This window comes from Haemaphysalis longicornis, unplaced genomic scaffold, assembly GCF_048455015.1.
Source record: "Haemaphysalis longicornis isolate Haplotype H1 unplaced genomic scaffold, Haemaphysalis longicornis Haplotype H1 scaffold_3, whole genome shotgun sequence".
NCBI lineage: Eukaryota > Metazoa > Arthropoda > Arachnida > Ixodida > Ixodidae > Haemaphysalis > Haemaphysalis longicornis.
In genome coordinates this window covers 191,277,900-191,303,206 of record NW_027526335.1, presented here as the reverse complement: position 1 = coordinate 191,303,206, position 25,307 = coordinate 191,277,900, and the positions used below count along the sequence as shown (strand labels likewise).

Sequence of the window (25,307 nt, the reverse complement as noted above, 5' to 3'; positions counted from 1 at the left end):
TTTCCTGTCATTGTGATTACCGAAACTTGGCTGTGCAATGAGATTTCCTCATCAGACTATTTTCCATCAAGTTACAACACCTTCCGCAGTGATCGTGACTTCAGTGCAACCAAACAAAAATGTCGTGGCGTACTTATGGCTGTAGATAATTCTCTGAAATCTGTTCGCCGAAGTGACATTGAAACTGTTCCGGAATCAATATGGGTCGAAATTAGCCTTGATCGCTGCGAAAAATTGTTGATTGGGTCCTTCTATGTGCCGCCTAGCATTACCCCAATCTCTTTTATAGACATCATCTCTTCCATTGAAAATGTCATAGCTTCACATAGGAAGCACAGGATTGTTGTTATTGGTGATTTTAATACCCCTGGTATCGACTGGAGAACACTTAAATATTCTCATTACCATCAATACATAGAGAATAAGTGCGGCCTGCTATTAGATTTTCTTGCTTTTAATTCCCTTCAACAACATAATTTTATTGCCAATCCTTGCGGTAACATATTAGATCTGTGTATTTCGAACAATCAGCCTATTGAAGTGTCACTCTCTGACGGTTACCTTGTTCGTCCCGATAAATTTCACCCACCACTTAAACTAACACTCTCTCTGTCAGGGGAAAAACAGAGCTTTCAAAATAACATCGACAAATCGCCCAGATTTGTTTTCAAAAAAGGTGACTACGTTGGCTTACACCGTGACTTATCCTCCATTGACTGGTCTATGGTAACTGAAAAAACCAATGTTGATGACCAAGTAGATCAGCTTACGGAACTTATCTTAAGCAGTATGCGCAAATATATTCCACAACATACTCCGAAACTCCATAAATATCCCCCCTGGTTCTCGTTTGAACTTATGAGTGCTCTAAAGCATAAAGATCGCGCACACAGAAAGCTTAAAAGCACTCCATCTATCGAGCGCAAGGAAGATTTCCGATGCCTTCGAACTCTCTGTAAACGCCTATATAAACGGGATCACAGTTCATATATTGCACAATTAGAAAAAAACGCCTCTGACAGGCCGGCTGAGTTCTGGAAGTATGTACGCAAACGGTCTAACAAAAGTGAAGAGCCTTTAATACTACTGGACTCCGATGGAACAGAACTACAAGCCGTCGCTGACTGTTTTGCCACGCAGTTCTCTTCAGTTTATAAAGCCTCTGACTCTAGCGCTACTATCGAACAACATTTGGAAATCAACACACCCAATGCTCTGTCGCTAGATGAAAATCTCATCAGCGAATGCATTAAGCGCTTGAAACCATCCTTATCATGTGGTCCAGATGTATCCCCTCAGCCATACTAAAAGCTTATAGCAGTATATTGGTTCCAGTACTGACTAGCATATTTAATAACTGTCTGATTACTTCCACATTTCCTAGCATGTGGAAAATTGCTCGTGTTTTTCCAGTATTTAAGTCTGGCTCCAAAACTGATGTCTCGAATTATCGACCGATTTCTCTTCTCTGTGCCATGTCAAAGATTTTTGAGCTGGCCCTTCACCACTTACTGTTTTTTAATGTGAAAAACTCATTGAATAATAATCAACATGGATTTGTCCCTGGCCGCTCAACCGTCACTAATCTTGCCAGTTTCATGACGCAAATATCTACACCTGTATTCCACAGAGGCCAGGTCGACACCATTCACTGTGACCTCAGCAAAGCGTTCGATGTAATCAATCACTCAATGCTTATGGTTAAACTTGCTCATTTTGATGTTGACACCGCTGTTGTGTAGCTATTGCATAGCTACCTTCGTGACAGATCATGATATGTTGCCGTCAATGGCCAAACGTCCTCCTTTTACAAAGTGACCAGTGGTGTACCTCGGGGTTCGGTATTATTCCCACTCCAATTTTTAATGTATGTTAACGACGTTTCTTCTGCCATTCGCAATTCTTCTTTCCTTTTGTATGCAGATGATATCAAGGTATTTAGGGAAATTCATTCATTTAACGACTGTCGCTTGTTGCAGTCTGATTTGTGTTCTTTTTCAGAATGGTGTAAAAACAATAATCTTTCTCTCAATATTTCAAAGACAAAAGTCATGAGTTTCACTCGCAAATCATCTAGCGTATCTTTTTTATACTCTGTCAATTCTGTGTCTTTATGTAAGGTTTGTGAGATCAATGATCTCGGCGTTCTCTTTGATAGCACCTTGCATTTTTCAGCTCATACTAAGCGTGTTGCTATGCGGGGTCTTCGTTCTCTCGGCTGTGTTTGTAGAATATCGAGAGAATTCAATTCTCCTATGCCACTCCAGAAATTGTACACCGCAATATGTCTTCCTCAACTTGAGTATGCATCTGTGATTTGGAATTCCATCTCTAATTCCTTAAAAAACGTAGTTGAGCGTGTCCAGTTAAACGTTTCAAAGTGTTTACAACCATCGCTTCGCTAAAAATGACTCTGGCTCGTGTTCTAACACCGTTGAACTATTGTCACTGCCTTCACTTCGCTGCCGGCGAAATCACGCCGATCTCTTCTTTCTTTTCAAGCTCGTTCACGGTACTATATCCTGTCCTATACTGCTCAATAGTATTAATTTTCGGATTCCGCGGAAGCAAACAAGAGACAGCAGGCCGTTTCTTGTAACTACCCGCCTCTCTTAGCACTCAACCCTCAACAGGATACAAAGTCTTTATAATTTTTATTTTCTTAACCTGGATGTTTTTGATGGGTCACAGTTATCGTTTTCCTCCAAGGTTTCTACCGTTATAAGATAACATCACATGTGCAATTTGTTTATATCCTTCTCTTTTACTTTATCTGGCGCATTGTTGTATGTATGTATGTATGTATGTATGTATATTATCTGACTTTTCGTCATTATCATTGGCTATTTCTCATACTGTATTATTCTACTTTTGTCCTGTCGTCCTAATATTTCTGTACGCATTGTGTCTCTGATAGTTTTCTTCTGAACAGTCATCTTGTTCTATTCTGTTATTCTTAGTTTTTTTTATTTTTTTTGTGCGCCAGCATCAAGACCTATGGGTTGTTCCTGGGCACGTTAAATAAATGATTGATTGATTGATTGATTATTATTATTATTATAAATACCACATTAATACCTGAACAGCATGGTTTTTTCGCGGGCCGATTGACCACTACCAATCTCGTCAACTTCATGCTGCATGCTTCGGAAGCCGTGCAAGGGAGAGGTCAACTTGATGTAGTCTACTTTGATTTAAGCAAGGCTTTTGATGTCGTCTGCCACGAGCTCTTAGCCAAAAAACTATCTGATCTTGATATACAACCATCCCTGATATCTCTTATATGCAATTATCTATGTGATAGGTCATGTTACGTGCATGTAAATGGACAGTCTTCTCTTTCCTATTAGGTCACCAGTGGTGTCCCTCAGGGCTCAGTTCTCGGGCCACTTCTCTTATCAATCTTTATAAATGATGTCGCGACAATATTTAATGATTGTAATTTTCTTTTATATGCCGATGATGTAAAAATATTTAAATCTGTTTCCAACTCTGCCAGCTGTTCCGCTCTCCAGAGAGCAATCTCGTCCTTCTCTCATTGGTGCTCATGCAACAAACTCCTCATTAATACATCTAAAACTAAGGTAATGACATACACAAGAAAGACTGACAACATCTTGTTTCCCTATAACATCAATGGTGAATTACTCCCACTTGTGGTAGAGGTTAATGACCTAGGCGTCACTTTCGACAGTAAACTGAGCTTCTCTCCACATATTCAGGTAATTACTCGTAGAGCTCTTCGATCGCTTGGCGTTGTCTGTCGCGTGTCCAAGGAGTTCAAGGAGCCGATTTCTCTTCTCAAGCTCTACACAACTATATGTCGTCCTCAGCTTGAATATGCATCTGTTGTCTGGAACAGCACAAGCAAAACAAACCGTAAGCTTGTAGAAAGGGTCCAAAATAAGTTCATATCTATTTTCAACCATCGCTTTGGCGATAGTAGTAATTATAACCCTGGATCGCCCTCTTCATTGACGCTATCATGCTTAACTTCCAGGCGGAACAAGGCTGATATTCTCTTCCTCTTTAAAATTATGCACGGCATAGTGTCTTGTGGTGAGCTGCTACAGCATGTTCGTCTTTATGTGCCGCAAAAGTGGACCAGGAAACATGATACCTTTTGCAACCCCAATTGTCAGCGTGTCTTGTGCCCTGTGTTCCGACTGCAATGCACGTACAATCGGTACTCGGAATACCTTGATATATGTAATGATTGCCCTACTCTGTTTCACAAACATGTCTGTGAGTTTGTATTGGCGTAACTGCCAACTTTTCTTATTCTGCACTTGTCTTTTATCCTTGAGTTCATGCACTTAAATGACTTTCATTCCGTAACTTCAACATAAGCTATCCTTTCGTTTTTTTTTTGTTTTTTTTGTATTTTGTATTTTATTTTGCATTTGAAAGATGTGTACATTATGTTTCGTGTGTTTTTGTTTCCGTGCGCCAGCACAAAGGCCGCCCCCGGCTGTTCCTGGGCACGCAAATAAACGATTGATTGATTGATTGATTGATTGATTGATTATAAGCACCGGGAATAGTTTGTGTTCAATACTCGACATCATCGGCATGACGTCATAACGAGGTATTTTTTTTCGAGAAAGAGCAATGAAGCCTTCGGCGTTGGCAGCATTCGTGAACTGAAGTCTGCTCAGCTGAAAAAAAAAGGGATTTTTCTTTTTTAACGATTGTTTAGCATACGTATAGCGTCACACGGTTTCGGGAAAGTTTTCTATTACGTGGCTGTTCGGCTAATAATTTTTCAGGCTATGCTGGTCCACTTTGACATTTACACGAGAAATACAGGCTTTGGAAGCGGAAAGATTGTTTGTGGGATATCTTCAGCCGCCTGTATTCGCAAAAGCTCTAACTATCGTCACACCAGTCCGTTCACAAACATAATCGAACCGAAAATTTCAAAACGCTTTACCCGAAAACGCCGTGCAAGGATTCGTTTATCATGTACAGTATCTCTGCCGTTGTGATTATAAGAAGTAAAACATTCTCGCCTACTATTTTGCTGCTTTCATTCAGAAGAACTTTATGCCTGTAGTTTGTCATCGCTACACTGTGACCGGTTCACCCCACCCTGTCTTCACCACCTTTCCGAAATGGGAATACGTCGACGCCGTGTACGCTAATCTAACTACGTATACGCACTAATTCTAAAACGTTGTAACGTCCTCCAACCACTGCGTTTCGCGTAGTCAATTTTTGCGCGTGAACGCTTGCTCTAGCCGCGCACCATGGCGGTCACTGGAAGCCCAAACGATTGGACAATATCAGCCAGCCTATGCCTGAACAATCGTTTCTTCCGCTCCTATGGAGCTTAAATTGGATTAAGCCCGCATCAAAGTGATCTCGGTCTGCCCGTGATAGAAGGAAAAAGGCCGGATCACCATCCTGCGTGTCTCCCGGAAGGCAGACCTCGGCGATGGTCTCCTTGGCCCCGGCCACCACCTGGTTGAAGAGCCGCTGCAGCGTCGTCTCGAAGCACTGCGCCGTGTGCTCGTCCACGCAGTCCACCACGCGCTTCAGCTTCCTGCGTTCGCCGCGGGGGCAGAAGGGAGGGGGCTCCGTAGACACGCATGCATCGCACTCTGCACCCACGCCATTGAGTGTTGCAGGAAGAATGCTCGCCACGGTTTCCTTGTATATACAGGGTGATCAAATTTAAGTGGACTAGTTTATTTTTAAGTTCAAGATTTACGTGCAGAACACTTGTACAGTGACGTTCCGCGCCCAGGGTGAACAAAATGACGTGGTAAATATTGATTTCGGTGACTTCATTACTAAAGTATAAAAATTACTTTTTAGTGGCTGCAGTAAGCAGGCGTGTTTGTATTGAAAAGTTATGCGAATCGTGTTTCCACGCAGGTTCATTTAGCAGCATTCTTCCAGCGCATTCGTACTCCGAGATATCAAACTACGAAGCTCAATTGCCCTTCGCACGAATACGCATGTAAAACAGTGAACATCGGCGCGAAGCCCCTCCCTTTTGTGGCGTGCCAGCTGTTTAGTTTAAAAACGGGGTGGAGGCATAGAAAAAAGTGACATGGCACCCTTTCAGTTTTGGCCGGTGTTATCGCAATCTGCAGCACTAGGAGCGGCTATGGAAACACAGAACCAAAGAGAGGACTTTGCCCCGTTCGGTCTTCATGGTCTAGCATGTCCAATCATGCGAACAGCAATTACACATCACAGTCAGATATCTCGGACTACAGATGCGCTAGAACAATTATGCCAAATGAAACTGCGTGGAAACACGATTGCGCATAGCTTTTCAATACAAACACGCCTGCTTACTGCAGCCACTAAAACATTTTTTATTCAAATTTAGTAAATTAAGCTACCGACATTATTATTTATCACTTAATTTTATGTCCCCCTGGGCGCTAAATTTCAGTTCAGAGGTGATGCATCTTCACGTAAATCGAAGCCAGCCTGCAATTTGAAAAAAGACCTGTCGACTTCATTTTGATCACCTCGTATAGTAGTGGCGTATAATTTGAAATTTCGGTTCGCCTTAAATGACCCAGTAATGTAATAATAAAAACGAATATTGTGGTATTAAGGTTATTAAAAGACGCGTACCATGTCAGGAAGCATGTTTACTGCCCTCTCGGAAAATTGTTTCGGTTCGACAGAAAGAGTGGAAGAAAACTTTTAGATGATCCAGACCGGCATCGTGGTTTCAACAGGGTTTGGGTTGCTTCTACCTCCGGGCTAAACAGCGCACTGTCAGCCGGATGCGCGGCGCCGTACTTTTCGCCCCGTATGAAAAATACTTGACGAAGAGTATATGTTGTTGGGAACAAACGCGTATTGAATTTTCACACATCAGGCAAAGCAAACAGTGCCGCTGAGCCCAATGACGCGGGTTCGATTCCCAGCCGCGGCGGCTGCTTTCCTAATGGAGGCGAAAAGCAAAAAACGCCCACGTGCTTGGCATTTAGGCGCATGTTAAAGGAGTACTGACACCAAATTTTGACGCCTAACAAAATGATATAATTGGCTTCAGTACTTTGTACAGATGCTTCACAGAAATTTTTGCAGCGATCCTAGGCCGGAATCACATCTAAAATCGATTTTGATTGTCCCGGCCGCGAGCTTCCACAAATCGGCAGCACTAGCGAAATCGCTTACGACGTGACGAAACATCGGCCGACGTGTCTGGCTGGTTCAGGGTGACGTCATATAGTCGTTTTCGGAACCGGGAACGATATCCTGCGCTGCTATTGTCGGTGGCATTCGTTTGGGCAGGAGACGTGGGCGTAGCTGTGTGAGCAATGCTTATAAACTTTGCGTGTTCGACGTCTTCCCTCTTCAGTTCGTGACCGGCGCATGGTGTTCCCTTGCACTGGTGCCGAACACAGCGCGGTGCCGGCACCGCGCGGTGTGTCGACGCGCACCGCGGCGACGCGGCGGTGCGCGTCGCCGAGCTCGCCCAAGTTGTGCTATGGCAAGCTCGCGGAATGCGAAGTACTGCTCGTTGATGCCTGTCCGAGCAAATCGACGACGACGCCAAGATGCATTATTTTCCACGCGACGACATGCAGCGCTAAACGTGGACTGAGTTCGTGCGCGGCGGCGGCCGCAAGAACTGTCGCCCAAGCCAGCGGGCTCGGCGTTGCTCGGAGGCTTAGTATCGTTGCGACTATCTGATCGCTGGTATCTCTACAACTGCGAATGACCATCCCCTACACAACTTTTCACCACACTATCATCCCCCTTTTCGCATATGAAGCTTTATTTTGGCGATAATTTCTGTTTCCGCGATCGGTGACCAAGACATCTGCCGTGGCCTCTTTTGATTCCAGCGCGCAGGTGGCGCCATCTTTCGGCTGCTCGCCGCACCGCGGGGCCGGCAGTGCTGGGTCGGAGCGCCGAACCTCCGATTCCGGTCAGCGTAGGCTTACCATCGCGGCAAATATCTGAACGCCGCTTTTGAATTGAGCGCTGATAACAACCCCTAGCACAATTTTTCATCGCACTAACATCTGCTTTCTCGCATGTGGAACTTTTTTTCGCGATCAGATTGATTGTTCGTGACTGTTCGCAGCTACTGAACAAAACATTTTCCTTGGTATTTACAGTCGAATCTTCCCTCCCACAGGTAACCATATGCAGTAGCACTGATGCATTTATGCCTGAAATAGCCATAACCGATGCTGGCATATTTTTTCTTCTGACTAATCTCAAGACTTCTTCTTCGGCTGACAACACTGGTTTAAATAAAACTATTCTAAAAAAATATAGCACAAAGCATATTACCAATATTATCCGCTCTATTCCAACAGTCTCTATCCACCGGCGTTATACCCCATGACTGGAAGGTGGCGAAGGTTGTTCCATTTTTCAAATCTGGTGATCGTACCTCACCCCTGAACTATCGCCCTATTTCACTAACCAGTAATATATGCAAACTCATCGAGCAAATTATTCACTCCCAGATCAATAACTACCTCGAAAAACATAACCTTATTTTTCGTCATCAGCACGGTTTCCGTAAAGGCTATTCATGTGACACCCAACTAGCTGGATTCATTCACGAAATACACTCATCCGTAGACGCTGGAATTAAAGTCGACGCAATTTTCCTAGACTTTTCAAAAGCATTTGATCGTGTTCCTCACCATCGACTTGTTCACAAGCTTACGCTACTGAACATCGACTCTGCTGTTATAACATGGATAAAAGACTTTCTTTCTAACAGGATGCAATTCACATCAGTTAACAATCACAACTCCTCTCTAGTCCCCGTAACATCTGGTGTTCCTCAGGGAAGTGTACTTGGGCCCTTGCTTCTTCTAGTTTATAATTATTATCTACCAGACTGCGTTAAATCTAACATAAGGTTATTTGCGGATGACTGCGTATTATACCGTAAAATTCAATCTAACCATGACCACGATATTCTACAATCTGACCTTAATGCTATAAACACATGGTGCTCAACCTGGCTAATGCCTCTAAACCTTGCTAAAACAAAACTAGTGTCCTTTACTAATCACGCCTCCCAAAATTCAGCATCCTACATATTAAACGACAGCCTCGTGGACAGAATTTCCACCTATCAATACCTTGGCGTACATCTAACCAGTAACTTGACATGGAATAATCACATTAACCATATCCTCGCGTCTGCTAATCGTTCGCTTGGTTTCCTTAAACATAACCTCAGACATGCACCCGTGCGTTTACGAAAGTTAGCATATATTACACTAATACGCCCTAAACTAGAGTACGCGGCAGCCATTTGGGACCCTCATCAGGCATATCTAATAAATGACTTAGAAGCTTTATAAAACCGTACTGTCCGCTTCATCTTTTCAGATAACTCACCCTATACCAGCGTAACCGAATTAAAAAATCGTGCTGAACTTGAAACCTTATCGCATCGTCGCAACATATCTCGCTTAACATTATTTCGTAAACTGTACTACCATGCATGCCTTCATAACTAATTTATCTGTGAACCCGCCGCCATTTTTCCGCGTCAAGATCATTCATGCAAAATCAAACGCATCACCTGTCATACCATTGCTTTTGCCTAATCATTTGCTCCTCGTACCACAATAGACTGGAATAATCTACCATCAAACATTGTTACTGAACCGAATACCACGAAATCTACTAATTCTTTGAGCAAAAATATCAATGTATAATATGTATCAATGCACTGCCTCATTTCATTCAGTTCTTGCGTCGTCAGATGACATGTGGTAATATACCATGTGGTTATAATCGGTGTAGTTTGTTCTAGTTACTGTACCGATAGCTGTTCTTATTGTTCGACCGAATTTTTGTATTTGTTTGCACTCTAGCAATGTTAATTATTTCTGCCATTTTTTAGTTCTTGTGTTTATTTTCTTCTTGTTCTAGTTTATTAAACACCTTTGTAACCCCCCTACCCTATGTTATACCCTCCCCAGAGGGCCTTTAGGGTTTTTTTAAATAAATAAATAAAAAAATCCCCCCACCTCCCCGAAGGGGATCGTGCGGAAATGCGAATGCATTGGGTGCACCGGATTCTTCTTTGCGGTATCGTTGCCGCGAGGGATTCGACTTCACCGACTTACCCGCCGCGGTGGCTCAGTGGCTAAGGCGTTGCGCTGCTGAGCACGAGGTCGCGGGTTCGATTCCCGGCCGCCGCGGCCGCTTTTCTCATGAAGGCGAAAAGCAAAAACGCTCGTGTGTACGAGATTTCGGCGCACGTGAAAGATCCCCAGGTGGTCAAAATTAATCCGGAGCCCTCCACTACGGCGCGCCTCATCGCCTGCGTTGCGTCGGCGCGTTAAACCCTACAATCAATCAAGACTTCACCGACTTCCATCGCTATGAAGGCGCCAGTCGGCAAGCAGTCACGGAGAGAGGTGCGCGCTCCCTGCATTTATATGCGCAGCGAGCGGAGAGGGGTACGCGGAGAGGAGAGAGAGACCCGCGCCAGCCCGCGCGCGAGCTCTCTCTCCGCCCCGAGCTCCGCGATGCGAGCGCCCTCACACGCCGTGCTCGCTCCTCCTCTCCACTCACTCTCCGCTACTCCGCCCGAGCTCCGCGATGCGAGCGCCCTCACATGCCGAGCGCGTTCCTCCTTTCCCCTTGCCCTCTGATACTCCCCACCTGCTCCGGTTGCTAGGCGCGCGCCACAGCTGTTGCTAGGCGCACGCCGCTCAACGACGCAGGACAACCTGCGGCTAAGAAATGCATTCGCATTTAAAAATAAATTATAAGAGTGGCGACAAGCTGTGGCTATCACGGTCTGCGCCGGCTCGAGCCGCAGTGATATTACAAAACGGACGACTGCGAAGACGTCGCCGGCCTAATTGCCTGGCCAAATAAAGTTATTCTGTCTGCCGTGTGGCAGCGACTCATCCGAGTCTGACGATACAGACATGTCGACTGCGCGGGCGAGTGCTGACCACGTGCAATGGTAGCAGACGATGCCGCGGACGTCTCCGACGTCACGGGTGAGACCGTGACGTAAGGCTGGCCCGCTTGCAGGCTGGCCTTCGAACGGCCATTTTCCCGCGTGGCGACCGAATTTGAAACTGGTTGCAATACACGTGCTATAATTATGTCTGTGTTGGCGGCTGACGGCTTTCGGTTCGATTTTCGTAATTACGGGGCCAATAGGTATTCTTTACAGCATAAAAACTGAAAGCGAGAAATTTAGTGTCAGTACTCCTTTAAAGATCTCCAGGGGGTCAAAATAAATCCCCAGCCCTCCACTACGGCGCGCCGCGTCGGCGTGTTAAACCCCACAATCAACAAGGCAAAGAACCGATTTTGCCCAAACGGCACTAATCTAAGTGATAGATAGCGAGTGAAACATGGGAGCTTTCATGAAATATGAAACACTGCGAAAAAATAGGCTGACAGGGCTGCATGTTTCTACTTGAAACCCCGAAAGGCGTAATTAGTTCTTAAGATTCAAATAAAGGTCTTCCCTAATAGTATGCGTTGTTTCCTTGCCGCAAAGCAAATTTAGAATGAAAAAAGGCCAGAAGTTTTAAGAAAAATTTGACTAATATTGCCCAAAGGTTTCAGAAGGCTACTTCATCATTGTTAACTGGCGTAGTGTCCCCTCACAGCGCCAACTAATTCCTGGGAAGCTAGGAAGGAACATCCACGCCATCTATATTGAGAAATCGGCAGCCAATGAAGCGCGCGCTTTAGGTAACTAACCTTCGCCAGAGCTACTGGCGAGTAAAAGATCGTCTGTCTTGAGTGATTTTACGGAACTTCAAAAATACGTAAATACCTGAAGTGGCGTTGCCTCCGCCAAGGTAGTGGCATTATGCTCGCTGTATCAAAGAAACCCTATTCTTACACCATTCTTCCTGAAATGTATATTTAGATTATCTTATCATGTGCAGATCTGGCGCACGAAAAATTTATTTTTTCGGGAGGATATCGACCCCCTAACGCTCCGCCCACCTATACTGTCTCGCTACAAGTTGTTCTTAATACCGTAGTAACTCGCGTTGCAGACGCCCTGATTTTCTTACTAGGTGGCTTTAATTTGGCTCAAATCAAGTGTTCCTCCAAATCCCCAAGGTTAAATTTGATTTACTCTCAAAGTAGCGACTTCAAGAACCTCTGCTCAACTTTTACTCGTATTCAACTAGTTACCAAGCCAATTAGAATAACAGACAGTACCGCAAGAGTATTAGACTTGATACTTACCTCACAACTCGACTCAGTCTTCTTGCGTGGCATATTTACCCGGTTTATGTGATCATTTATTCTTTTCTTTTGACACCAGAAGTACCGACTTCAGGAATGCGTAAGACAACTACGCAAATTCCTGAATATGAAGAAAGAATATTTTGATGCTATTAGCACCAAACAGTTCACTTTCCTTGATATTATTCTAGACTATTTAAACAACTGTACTGTTGAAGCTAACTGGAACTTATTCTGGCGAAAGGTGCACACCCAGCAGACCCGGCTTCGCAAAATGTACCCGGCTTCGCAAAATCTCTTCTCACGAAAGAGCTCCGTGGTATAACGCCTAATTAAAACGAATATCAAGCCACAAGAAGCGCCTTTATTTTAAAGCGAAATTGCTGCCCTCAAACTCTCGCTGGGAGGCATGCAAAGTTGCTGACAATTCCTATCTATCCGCCGTGAAAAAGAAAAAAATCTAACTCTCTTCGCAGAACCTTGCCTAACCTGCCTCTACACAACCTCAAAAATATTTGGCGTCTTGTTAACCTAAACACGACTGATTTCATTTAACTTCTGAACCAAAATTACAAATCAGTTCCTGACAATGAGTGTTAGATTGTCCTAAACAGGTTTTTTATGCAATTTTGTGGTTTTTTCCCTGTACATCTCTACCTACCACACAGCCGTACGACTACTTACATATGAACGCAGTCATTATTGATAACCACGGAATTTATCAAAGAACACAGTCACCTAAGTCGTCTTCAAGCCCCGGTGTCGACCTTATAACTTCACAATTTCTTTAAGGCATGACCTCATTTTTTTTTCAGGTGTTCTCGGCAAACTTTTTCAACAACCCATTGACAGCGATTCACTACACAGTCACTGGAAAATCGGCAAGGTGGTTGCCGTTCACAAATCAGCTAGCAGAGTAACTCCTTTAAATTACCGCCCCCTATCTCTTACGAGCATTCCTGTAAAGCCCTAGAACATGTTTTGTACACAAGCATAATTACGTTTCTGGAATATAACTCATTTTTTACAGATGCACTAGGCTGTTTCCGAAAAGGATTTCTATGTGAAACACAAATATGATCGTTCACTCACCAGCTTCATCTCATTCCTGACCGTCGCTCCAAAGTAGACTGTATTTTATTAGATTTTACAAAAGGCTTTGAGAAAGTTTCCCCATAATCTGCTGCTCCTGAAACTAGGCAAACTTATGTTTGATGGTGATGTGTTTACATTGTTTTAACACTTTTTGTGCGGCCGAACACAGTTTGTTGCCGCCAATTCGTATAGTTCCCCAGTATGTCCTGAACACTGTGGTATGCCCCAAAGGTTAGTCTTGGGCCCCCTTTTGTTTTTAATTTACATCAACATCCTCCCTACTTGCGTGTCTTAGAACAAACTTTTTGCAGACGACTGTGTAATATTTGGAGAAATTAACGACTTAAGTGATAATAGTATCTTACAAAACGACCTTAGTGCTGTTTTAAACTGGTGTTGTCTTTGGCTAATGAACCTTAACATTACGCGTCTGTCGAACGTTGCACACTCCCGCCTCATACTACCTTAATAATGTTCTACTCGATTGTGTTTTATCCTACCGCTACTTAGGTTGGCACATTACCTCTTGCCTGACCTAGTTCATTCGCACAAGCAACATTATTAACCATGCCAAACGTATGTTAAGCTATCGTCCACGCAATTTTCGTACTTCACCAACCTCCCTAAAGCTACTGTGGTGTAAGAACTTGGTTCGCAGTAACTTAGAATATGCTGACTCAGTTTGGGACCCCAGAACGGTTTATATAAATAAATGCCTCGAATCACCAGAAATATGTCTGCCTACGTCATCACACACAATACGATCGCACAGCAAGCGTCACAGCTATAGAAAACTCGTTGCATCTGACGTCTCTTTTTTCTCGCCATAATTTGTTTCGCCTATGCCTTTTACACAAAACTGCATACCTTTACTCCACCAAAGGTTTCATCTCCGTGGGCAAAAACAAGAAAGAGCCAAGGCTTAAGCCGTTGAGCGCATGCGTCGACTAATCAGGCGAGCAGCACAGCGCTCAGAATTCGTTTAAGGAAACCACAAAACAAGCATCGAAACCGCATTATGTATGATGAGGCGCCTTTGAATAACGGACCCCCCTCTTCTCCCCCAGGCGTTCCTGGTAAAGATAATGTTTGCAGATTATCTTTGAAGGCTACGGAGGACTAGTGTTACTAAATAGAGCAGTTATTGCGCAAGACGCTCAGCGCATGCGTCCGGTTAGGCAGGGCCCAGCATTGGCCGCCAGAGAAACCGAGCGTAATGTCAGTAGATAGGGTATTAGTGTACCGCCACTAAGGCACGCAAGTGAGGAACGGCGGCCATTTTGGCGTTCATCAGTTTTGCGAGATTGCCGCATCTAGGGACTCGCGATTAACTGCGACCGGATCGTTTGTTAACAACACCACCGAAGATGCAGCAAAACGGCATCTTCGAACGCACTTCGGCTGGTGAAATGCCCTTACACGCGCTGTCTTTGATTCGGAACGACGTCAGTCACGTGCAGCCGCAGAGCGGAGAGGACAAGCTAAGCCTACCAAAGGCTACCGACTAGAACGCATAAACAGCAAAATGGCGGCGCCATTGAACCATCGCAATGTAAACAAATGTCACGTAATGCGAACTGACCTATTATCATGGCGGCGGCATGGAGCAAAAAGAGAAAAGAGCGCCGATACTCTGTGCTCTTATCTAGTGACACTAGCCGAGTACAAGCGACAAGCCCGCAGAGACGACGACAAACATTTCATACCCTCCTCCATCACCATTTGTAGTGGTTTACCACTGCATTGCTGGTCATCCATCCTTCTTAGGGAGGGATGGCGACCACTGTTTTTCCATAAAATATTTCCTAACAGCCCACAACTTCGTGCTACTATTTTTATTTCACCATCGTACGTGTCATCTCGTATCGATCGTGCGCACAAAGTTGGAATACCGGCAACGCTAACTGTAACGTCTTCCAAGTCTTTTGTCCCTCGCACCAGCAAGGAATGGAACCGGCTTCCTGGAGCAATTGCTGCAAGTACTCATTATCAGCGTTTTCGCCCTGCAATAGCGAACATTGCAAACTTATGTTACATATGATAAGCGCCCTTTTCGGTTTTTTCCTATTCTTGTGGGCTCTAGTGTGTGTTTCGCAACATAGCATTGTATCACTTATGATATGTACACTATAGACATTTATGCTTATTCAGAAAACATTGAATAATGTACTCTTCGTTAGTCATTTTCTCAATCCTCATTTGTACATTCCACACCCTCCTTCATCAATGTCTCTAGCCCTGAAGGTACAATAAATAAATAAATAAATAAATAAATAAATAAATAAATAAATAAATAAATAAATAAATAAATTCCTTTTCTCTGGCAATGGTTGGAAAAACTATGAATGGAACAGCCATTTTCATGGTTAATAAACTGGTCTATTCCGGTTATTAACCCTTTGTACTTTCAGGTGCAAGACCATCACGTTTGATTCCCTCAACTAAGCCTTCGCCTTTATTTTCACTTCACAACTTTCGATTTCCAGCTGTCTGAAGTTTTATTGAATGGCAGTCATGGCATTTACTCAGAAGATGTCGTCCTTTGGGATCACAAAGTACTCTTCATCCGCTTCGAGCAGTTTAAGGTTAATTAAGGCATACGAAATATATTAAAAATCGCAACGCATGCGGCACTCGTATAGTCAGCCATTGAAGGTTGTTCTTTCTCTCGAAACTAACTACGGAGAGCATGTGCCATCGTTAAGAGACGTTTAAAAAATGTAACTACACGCGGCATGCATGTCTCAATGAGACATTAAGCACAACGCGGAATTTATTGTATTGACGACTGGAAATGTTAGGCTTAACGAACATCCAACCTCGGAAAGGGAACAACTGGCTCAAATTTGCTAAAGAATTACAAGTCTAGTGGATGTGCGCCGATTTTGCGTCCTTTTGGGACACTGAGCTGCATTTACACGTGAAATTAGGAAGCTTTAAAAATCAGGGCAAATCCCTGTTGTTGTAAAAGTCGGACAAGGAATTTCCCAGCCCCGACATGGGAGGATTAGTCTTGTAATCCCCTCTCCGCACAGATAATATTTATTGCCTTTATTTAAAGGTTTTTGAGGCGCAGGGTTTTTGGGGCATGGTGCGTAGCTTTGTGTCACGCGTGTGTAGCTTTGAGCGACATGTGGGACATGCCACTTGACATGGTGTTAGAAACGTGCCTTTATACATGTTGCCCTTCTGAAAATAATAATCGTACTTGAGAGAGAGCGCTCGCTTCTGGTCGTTTTGTTAAGCCGTCTCTTGTCCCGCCACAGCTCGCGCCTTTTTGTGAAATATGCCTGCAGACCAACTAGTACAGATTTCCTGCATTTAAAAGTGTTTTAACAATTTTATCACATCATTGTTCGCTCCGGCGGAAGGCGCTGAATTAGCGGTTTTTGTCCTGCCTGTATAGGCGATACATGACTTTGCATGGTGACCGCACTGAAGATAAAATTAACGCCACTACACGTATAGTCGGAGGGGTGAGATTGACGTTCTCTTCACGTTACTTAAACGTTTACGTTACTTAAACGTGGTCATAGGAAAACCCAAAGAGAAAACCTAAGCTCCCGTGATAGTGATACCAAAAACAACGTGATCGTGAAAAACGTTTTCACAAAAAGGAATTTGGTAAGACGAGGGGTAAAACTGGAACCCAGAACTCAAATTCGAGGCCACAAACGACGAACGGAGGCTCCTTTCAGCAGTTTCTCACAAGAATAGCGGGATTGCTCAAAGCGTATCAGTCGATGGCGCAAGGCTATACAGGAAGTGCTTGGCTTGCACCCACATGGGAACGGAATATCACCTCGGGGACAGTGAGAGCCAGGATTGTGCTCACCTTTTTTTGCGTTTTTTATTCACTTCTCCGCTATTGATGCAGTGACCCTTGTTTTCATGGAGCCGCTGTATTAGTATCGCTGCTACTGTCTCCAATGTAAAGAGCGGTGGCATTACGAACGAACTCTACAATACCCCTGGGACACACAGAGCCTATCTTTTCGTGAGCGTCAATATTAACGCATGAGGGGACCTCGTTAAATGAACGCATCGGATTTGAATTTCTGGAACCAAAGTGTCCACAGGGGCATTCGATTATATTTCGTCAATTCGTCAAAAATCCCACGCTCCTTAAAGCAGCATGAAAGGTAAGGTTAACTTTTGTGCGAGGTGACGTCGCAGCTTAACATATGCGATCGCATAAAGAGCACGGGAATAGCCCATCTGCGTCTACACCGGTTGCGCTCGTAGCGGGAGTGCATTTAAGTAGCGCCGATTTATGCAGTCACGCGATCGGCCCCAGCTGCTGTCATCGAGGCGCCTGCAAATGCCTCACCGTGGTTTGAAAGTGACCACAACACTGATTTTCGGCACGATGTCGCATGCGCATCACAAAAGACCCCGGATTTTTTTCGGTGCGAGGAGTGACCACTGCGTTGTTGCGTGTGGTGCGCACTGTTCTTTCTTTTTTTTTTCTCAGCCATCTGCCTTCGATCGCTTTCCGCACGTTGCCAGTCTGCACGATGGAGTGGTTCCGCTGACCACAGGGCCTACGCAGGAAAACAGCACATACGCGCGGAAAACAGCTCACGAACCTTGGCCTGCGTTTAAACTCTCATCGCCATATGCAAAAATAACCAAGCTAAAGTTACTTAATTTGGCCTAATCCGTTTAGAACTACAAAATCAGGTGAACTATTGACAAAGTCAAAGGAGTGTGCTGAATGGTACGTCGGTGGTGATTGAAAAGAGGGAACTTAGGTTTCGTATATTTATGATTTAGATGCATCCGTCAGGTCTGCCCGTTTCAGGGGTTTGGTGACCCCAACCGTGGTTAATGGTAGGAGTGTGTTGTTAGTTGACTGCTTAACGGTGCTGTTTTTCGTATCTAACGCGGAAATGAACGAACCCTCATTTGCTATGCTTAGCAGGCATCATCGGTTGGGTTGACCGTTCGTAGCAGCGCGAAGTTCTTGGTCGGCAACTGCTGCGGTACAATTCGAACGGCGTAGTTTGTTAGGAGTCTCATTCGGCTTTGTTTACATATTTAAAATTATGAGCCCTTCCGCGCTGTGAAGATGAGTGGCAAGCGAAGAATTTTAGCACATGACATGAAGGAGACACGGAATTTAGGTGAAAGGTATGACAAGCAACATTTCTCTTGAGCATTGATGGCCGTAGTGCCTCCATATGTGTGCGTGTGTGCGCGAGTAAATGCACGCACAGACCTTCATTTTCACTCTTGATCTTGCATATGGTGCCCGTTACTTAATATAAATTTCCAAGGGATGAGACGTATAACCTTGAGGCCCAAATCATGTTTTGAACGGCGTGCGACTTTGGTGGGGACCACGTGCTAATAGCACACACAATGCGGCGTTCATTTGCAAACTTCTCGACCAACAGAAGAGCTCACGCTTGTAAAACACGTGTAGCCTAAGGAGTGTTTGTTATAGGACGCGAAAAATACGTGGAAAACTAGTGACATCAGGTTCGCTTAAAAGGCAAGGAAATCAGGGAGCCTGCGAGAGCTTTTCAATGTGTATAAAGCACAGATTGGCTGAACCGCGCAATGTTTAGTTGCCCGGAATACTTCAGTTTAGTCGTTTTCACTAAAACCAGCTCCTTTGGTACGACTACTATTGAAGTATGTTCTCTGGTCCTCCCGAGTTCCGATATCTTGAACGGTGTGTCTTGAAAATTTCGGGGTTCAATGCGAAAGAAAGCGTCAGATTCATACGACAGTGGAATAACGTTTATGCCGTCAGCCTTAAGGGACTTCTCCTGCTCCTAGAATATTTTAAACCTAAAGCCACAATATATATTTTTAAACCAACTGCATTAGAGAGAGATTCCCTTCCACCCTCGATGATAATGGCCGCACTATCATTTTTGACCCTTAAAGGTCGCAGACTTCACCAGCACCATAGCTTAAAGGGACCATGAAGACAAAGTAGAAAGTTGTTCACTTTGAAAGAAATATCTTTTACTAACTCACTCCGCCCCGCTCCAAACACTGAAGATGTTTTTAATCAAACAAATGCAACAAATATTGAGGAGGCTTCAAATCTGGCGCAATAGACACGTGATATGGGGACCAGTGACGTAATATGTGCAAGCACTAAATGCAAACGTATCAGTGTGTTAACTGTACGTTAGCATTCGAACGATATAATGAAATGAAACAGGAGAGTTCAATGCAAACGGGGAGCCCTGTTTCGTTGCGGTGATTAAGTTAGGTGGGCGGCCGGCAATCTAACAAAGATTCGGTGACTTCATACAGAAGTTTCTGGAAAGTGGATGTGCAGCCTTCACCTGTTTCCCTAATGTCTGCTTGAATTCTCCTAAGTTTGATATTAAATTTCAATCATTGTTATCGTGAGGAGGAAGAGAAACAAACGTTTGTTTTACATATTTAGAGCAGATGGGCGGCCGCCATAGTCCAAGTAGCCGCCTGCTGTCGCTGCTCGGGTGGCCAGCTAAACCACCGAGTAGGATGAAGGGACTGCGGGATGCTTGTTTCTTAGCGTCGTGTAACGAGGCTTCAATTACGGAAAGTGAGTTAGGACTGTAAACATTGGGGATGTATACACTTGGGACAAAACGTTTTTAAATTAACCAATCTTGTATTTTGTCCTCATGGCCCATATAAAGGCTCCATGAAGAGAAAACACAAGTCTAGTTCATTGGTTCGCTTCATCTTACAGAAACGCGCGTGCGTACAAGATTTGGGCACATTTAAATATCCCCAGGTGGTGGAAATTCATCCGGAGCCCTCACTACGACGTGCCTCATGCCTGCGTTGCGTCGGCGCGTTCAACACTACAATCAATCGCTTCATCCTAATAACAACGATAGGAATTCTGCGCCAAACTTCAAACAAATAGATTGGATATCAAAGAAAACGTATCAAGCAATACAGATTACCTGGCAACATTTTGGCGATGTCACGAAGTCAGGGAATTTTGTTTGTGCGTCTGGCGGCCGTTGACCAAAGCCACTGCTATGACACGTGACTGGTAGGTTTTACTGCGTTTTCTAGTTCCTTCTGATGCTATCACCTGCACACTAACGTACAGTTAACACACTGCTAACTGTTTTAAGTGCGAATGCACTTTATAAGCGACCCTGAATTCCGGTGACCGCCGTCCGTCCACATAGCAACAGCTGCGGGTGCGCGCGCTCCTCGTCTTCCTTGGCAACGGGGGGAGATGGGCGCGCGCTGCATGGCCGCTGACATGGCACATACCCACGTGGGGGATTGGCCAGGAATCTCCTCGTCTTCCTTGGCAACGGGGGGAGATGGGCGCGCGCTGCCTGGCCGCTGACATGGCACATACCCACGTGGGGGATTGGCCAGGAATCTCCTCGTCTTCCTTGGCAACGGGGGGAGATGGGCGCGCGCTGCCTGGCCGCTGACATGGCACATACCCACGTGGGGGATTGGCCAGGAATCGGGCGTGAGAAGGGCTAATGCACCCGCTTAAAGGAGTACTGACACGAAATTTCAAAGCTGAGATCCGCTCTAGCAATCAAGTACAACGACAACACAAATAGGTGTCTGTGCATGGCACATACCCACGTGGGGGATTGGCCAGGAATCGGCCGTGAGAAGGGCTAATGCACCCGCTTAAAGGAGTACTGACACGAAATTTCAAAGCTGAGATCCGCTCTAGCAATCAAGTACAACGACAACACAAATAGGTGTCTGTGAATAAATGCATCTTTCTTTCTTTGTAGTTGTGTGTGTGTGTGTGATCTCTCTTTCGCGAACATTACCGAACCGCGCAAATTCAACTCATGCATTCGCACTTTCACATTCTTCCCCTCGGGGAAATGCGGGGAAATTTTTTTAGTGCTGACCTATATTACGTCACTCCTTCCCATTATGGGACCTGATATTTTCTCTGATCTTTTTTTTTTGGTTCAAGCAATATCTATGGGGGCTGGAATTCAGCGGAGTGAGCTAAGAAATGCTAGTTTTTTTTTCAAATTTAGCAAAGTTGTATTTTGTGCACACGACCTCTTTAAGGGGCAGTCACTGAAATAGTTATAACAACAAATACTTCATTTCCACTCTCAAGTTCAAAAATGCTTCCCTACTAAGGTGCAATGGCTGTTGGAGGTTTTAGGTGGCGTTCCCGAACTGTCCGCAGCGTCCAGTGATCAGCGCGGGAGAAGTTTGAGGGATATTTATAGGTGCACAATTTTTCTCCCTACCTAGAATCGCTGGGATTAGGGAACTGAACACTCTTTTTTAGATTAGATACGTATTTTGCATTACCTGAACACTGCTACTCCAGGAGGGGTAGTTTGGTATGTGTTTTATACATGGCAGTTAAGTTTTTTCTCTATGATGTAGCAATCACGCACTGAGGAAAAAAAAAGAAAGCTTCACAAGTAGACCTTAGCCATGACGCCGTAGCCGGTAGTGGATAAAACGACAGACAAGAACTGGCCTGAAGGACGCCCAAAATTGTTCGGAAACGGGACTGAGCGGAGGGAAGGACGCCGAAGTAAAAAAACATGGCGTAAACACTACCGGGTTGGAAATTTGGTTCTCTGGGCAGACGAATGCAAGACCACCGCTAACCACTACCTGTGGCCGCGACCATTTCAGGGTCGTTGTCTTCCTCATAGCGCTTCCGCGCAGTCACGCGCTTATCGCACAGGCTGCTGTCACTCTTCTGTATTATTTGCTTTGCGTGGCTGTGCTCAAGGACTACCACTGCCATTTTTTTTATGTTCGTACTACTTTCACCTCCGTTCGGAATTCATTCCGATAAACACCTCAACCGGACCCCCTTCTGCAAATACGGGCGCTTACATCACAGGAATGACTGAGCCTGTTCTTCACATTGGTCACTTCACCTGCTAACGGAACTAAAGGCAAAGCTAAGAAGCTATGCGTTCCATTCAACCGTGTACTTTGCAGTTCTTTCCAGGCCATAAAGGGGCCATGCTGGCAAGCCATGCTGGCAAGCCATGCTGGCTTGGCTTTGTGGAAGACACGTCTTTGTCAACGTAATAACACCAGTTCAAAAGGAACCCTAAAATTGCTAGATATTCGCGAAAAAATATGCATTGGGGATTCATAAACCCGGTTTTTGTCGGCACCATATTTGAGGTCAGAGGGACAACTTGTTCGTGCGATTGCATCTCGCCGACGAAATCCACAGCCAAGACACATGATTCTGCAATTAGAAGCTGTAGGGGCTCCCCAGAATCCATTCGATTAGTTTAGATTCGTTTAATTTCATCGCTTGACTCCTAAAATTCGCTTGACACACCCATGTCTTCGCTTTCTTTATTTGTCTACTTCACTAGTGCTGAAGTCTGGTAACGCTAAATTTATTTATGGTCTTTTTGTTTACAAAAACGCATTTTGAGGCTTTAGTGGAGTTCACTGGAGCACCCGAAGTGATTCAGTGAGTCAGAGATTCAGTGAGTCAGTGATTCAGTCAGTCTCTCTCAAATTAAACAGATGTATTGTGTCTTCATTGCCCGCAAAACGTCTCGCTGTAGTTAACATAACATTGACTAGCACTCGTACGGCCCATCATAATTTCGTCTGATTTATATGCGGCAAAACTCTCCTTTGTAATATATATATATATATATATATATATATATATATATATATATATATATATATATATATATATACAGAAAGAAATGCCGGCAGACTACAACGTCAAAGAAGGCATAGGGGAATGGTTAGACTATTTTTTTTACCGTTAGTGACGTTACATGCTTTTTTTTTATAATTACGTGAGAAAGAAAGAAAGAAAAACACCCGCCCAGAGTGGGGACCGAACCCACACCTTTCGATTAGATCTCGCATGCCTTACCAATTCGGCTTTCTGGGCGACTGTGTTCTGCTTCACTTTCTGGGGTATTTTTTATATTTACTACAACTGTATCTGACGATTGAGGGTGGTAGCCAGCGCCACTCAGACTACACGGGGAGAAGGGGACCTTCTTTTCAACCCCCGGGGCGTGACGCGAACTTCTACAGCCTGTCATAAGCGGGTAACAGGCGGAAAACCCTCTTATGCTACCTTGGCATCGAGGCTGCCAGAACCGAGGCCCTCGCTAAGCATTCGCAAGATAATAGGGTTTGGAAATTAGGGGCTCGTTAGGAAATACAGACAGAAATGCCGGCAGACTACAACGCCAAAGAAGGCATAGGGGAATGGTTAGACTATTTTTTTTACCGTTAGTGACGTTACATGCTTTTTTTTATAATTACGTGAGAAAGAAAGAAAGAAAAACACGCGCCCAGAGTGGGGACCGAACCCACGCCTTTCGATTAGATCTCGAATGCCTTACCAATTCGGCTATCTGGGCGACTGTGTTCTGCTTCACTTTCTGGGGTATTTTTTATATTTACTACAACTGTATCTGACGATTGAGGGTGGTAGCCAGCGCCACTCAGACTACACGGGGAGAAGGGGACCTTCTTTTCAACCCCCGGGGCGTGACGCGAAAGTCTACAGCCTGTCATAAGCGGGTAACAGGCGGAAAACCCTCTTATGCTACCTTGGCATCGAGGCTGCCAGAACCGAGGCCCTCGCTAAGCATTCGCAAGATAATAGGGTTTGGAAATTAGGGGCTCGTTAGGAAATACAGACAGAAATGCCGGCAGACTACAACGCCATAGAAGGCATAGGGGAATGGTTAGACTATTTTTTTTACCGTTAGTGACGTTACATACTTTTTTATATAATTACGTGAGAAAGAAAGAAAGAAAAACACGCACCCAGAGTGGGGACCGAACCCAGGCCTTTCGATTAGATCTCGAATGCCTTACCAATTCGGCTATCTGGGCGACTGTGTTCTGCTTCACTTTCTGGGGTATTTTTTATATTTACTACAACTGTATCTGACGATTGAGGGTGGTAGCCAGCGCCACTCAGACTACACGGGGAGAAGGGGACCTTCTTTTCAACCCCCGGGGCGTGACGCGAACTTCTACAGCCTGTCATAAGCGGGTAACAGGCGGAAAACCTTCTTATGCTACTTTGGCATCGAGGCTGCCAGAACCGAGGCCCTCGCTAAGCATTCGCAAGATAATAGGGTTTGGAAATTAGGGGCTCGTTAGTAAATACAGAAAGAAATGCCGGCAGACTACAACGCCAAAGAAGGCATAGGGGAATGGTTAGACTATTTTTTTACCGTTAGTGACGTTACATGCTTTTTTTTTATAATTACGTGAGAAAGAAAGAAAGAAAAACACGCGCCCAGAGTGGGGACCGAACCCACGCCTTTCGATTAGATCTCGAATGCCTTACCAATTCGGCTATCTGGGCGACTGTGTTCTGCTTCACTTTCTGGGGTATTTTTTATATTTACTACAACTGTATCTGACGATTGAGGGTGGTAGCCAGCGCCACTCAGACTACACGGGGAGAAGGGGACCTTCTTTTCAACCCCCGGGGCGTGACGCGAACTTCTACAGCCTGTCATAAGCGGGTAACAGGCGGAAAACCCTCTTATGCTACCTTGGCATCGAGGCTGCCAGAACCGAGGCCCTCGCTAAGCATTCGCAAGATAATAGGGTTTGGAAATTAGGGGCTCGTTAGGAAATACAGACAGAAATGCCGGCAGACTACAACGCCATAGAAGGCATAGGGGAATGGTTAGACTATTTTTTTTACCGTTAGTGACGTTACATACTTTTTTATATAATTACGTGAGAAAGAAAGAAAGAAAAACACGCACCCAGAGTGGGGACCGAACCCAGGCCTTTCGATTAGATCTCGAATGCCTTACCAATTCGGCTATCTGGGCGACTGTGTTCTGCTTCACTTTCTGGGGTATTTTTTATATTTACTACAACTGTATCTGACGATTGAGGGTGGTAGCCAGCGCCACTCAGACTACACGGGGAGAAGGGGACCTTCTTTTCAACCCCCGGGGCGTGACGCGAAAGTCTACAGCCTGTCATAAGCGGGTAACAGGCGGAAAACCTTCTTATGCTACTTTGGCATCGAGGCTGCCAGAACCGAGGCCCTCGCTAAGCAT

General features: G+C 44.8%; 1 protein-coding gene across 1 annotated transcript in view; it reads right to left on the bottom strand.

Moving 5' to 3' along the window:
* The window catches only part of LOC144175611 (uncharacterized), a 267,171-nt gene that overhangs the window by 229,375 nt on the left and 12,489 nt on the right, over positions 1-25,307 (bottom strand). Inside the window, exon 3 of the mRNA XM_077704668.1 lies at positions 5,403-5,545. Coding sequence (XP_077560794.1) covers positions 5,403-5,545 — 143 coding nt within the window. The remainder of the gene's footprint in view (positions 1-5,402; positions 5,546-25,307) is intronic.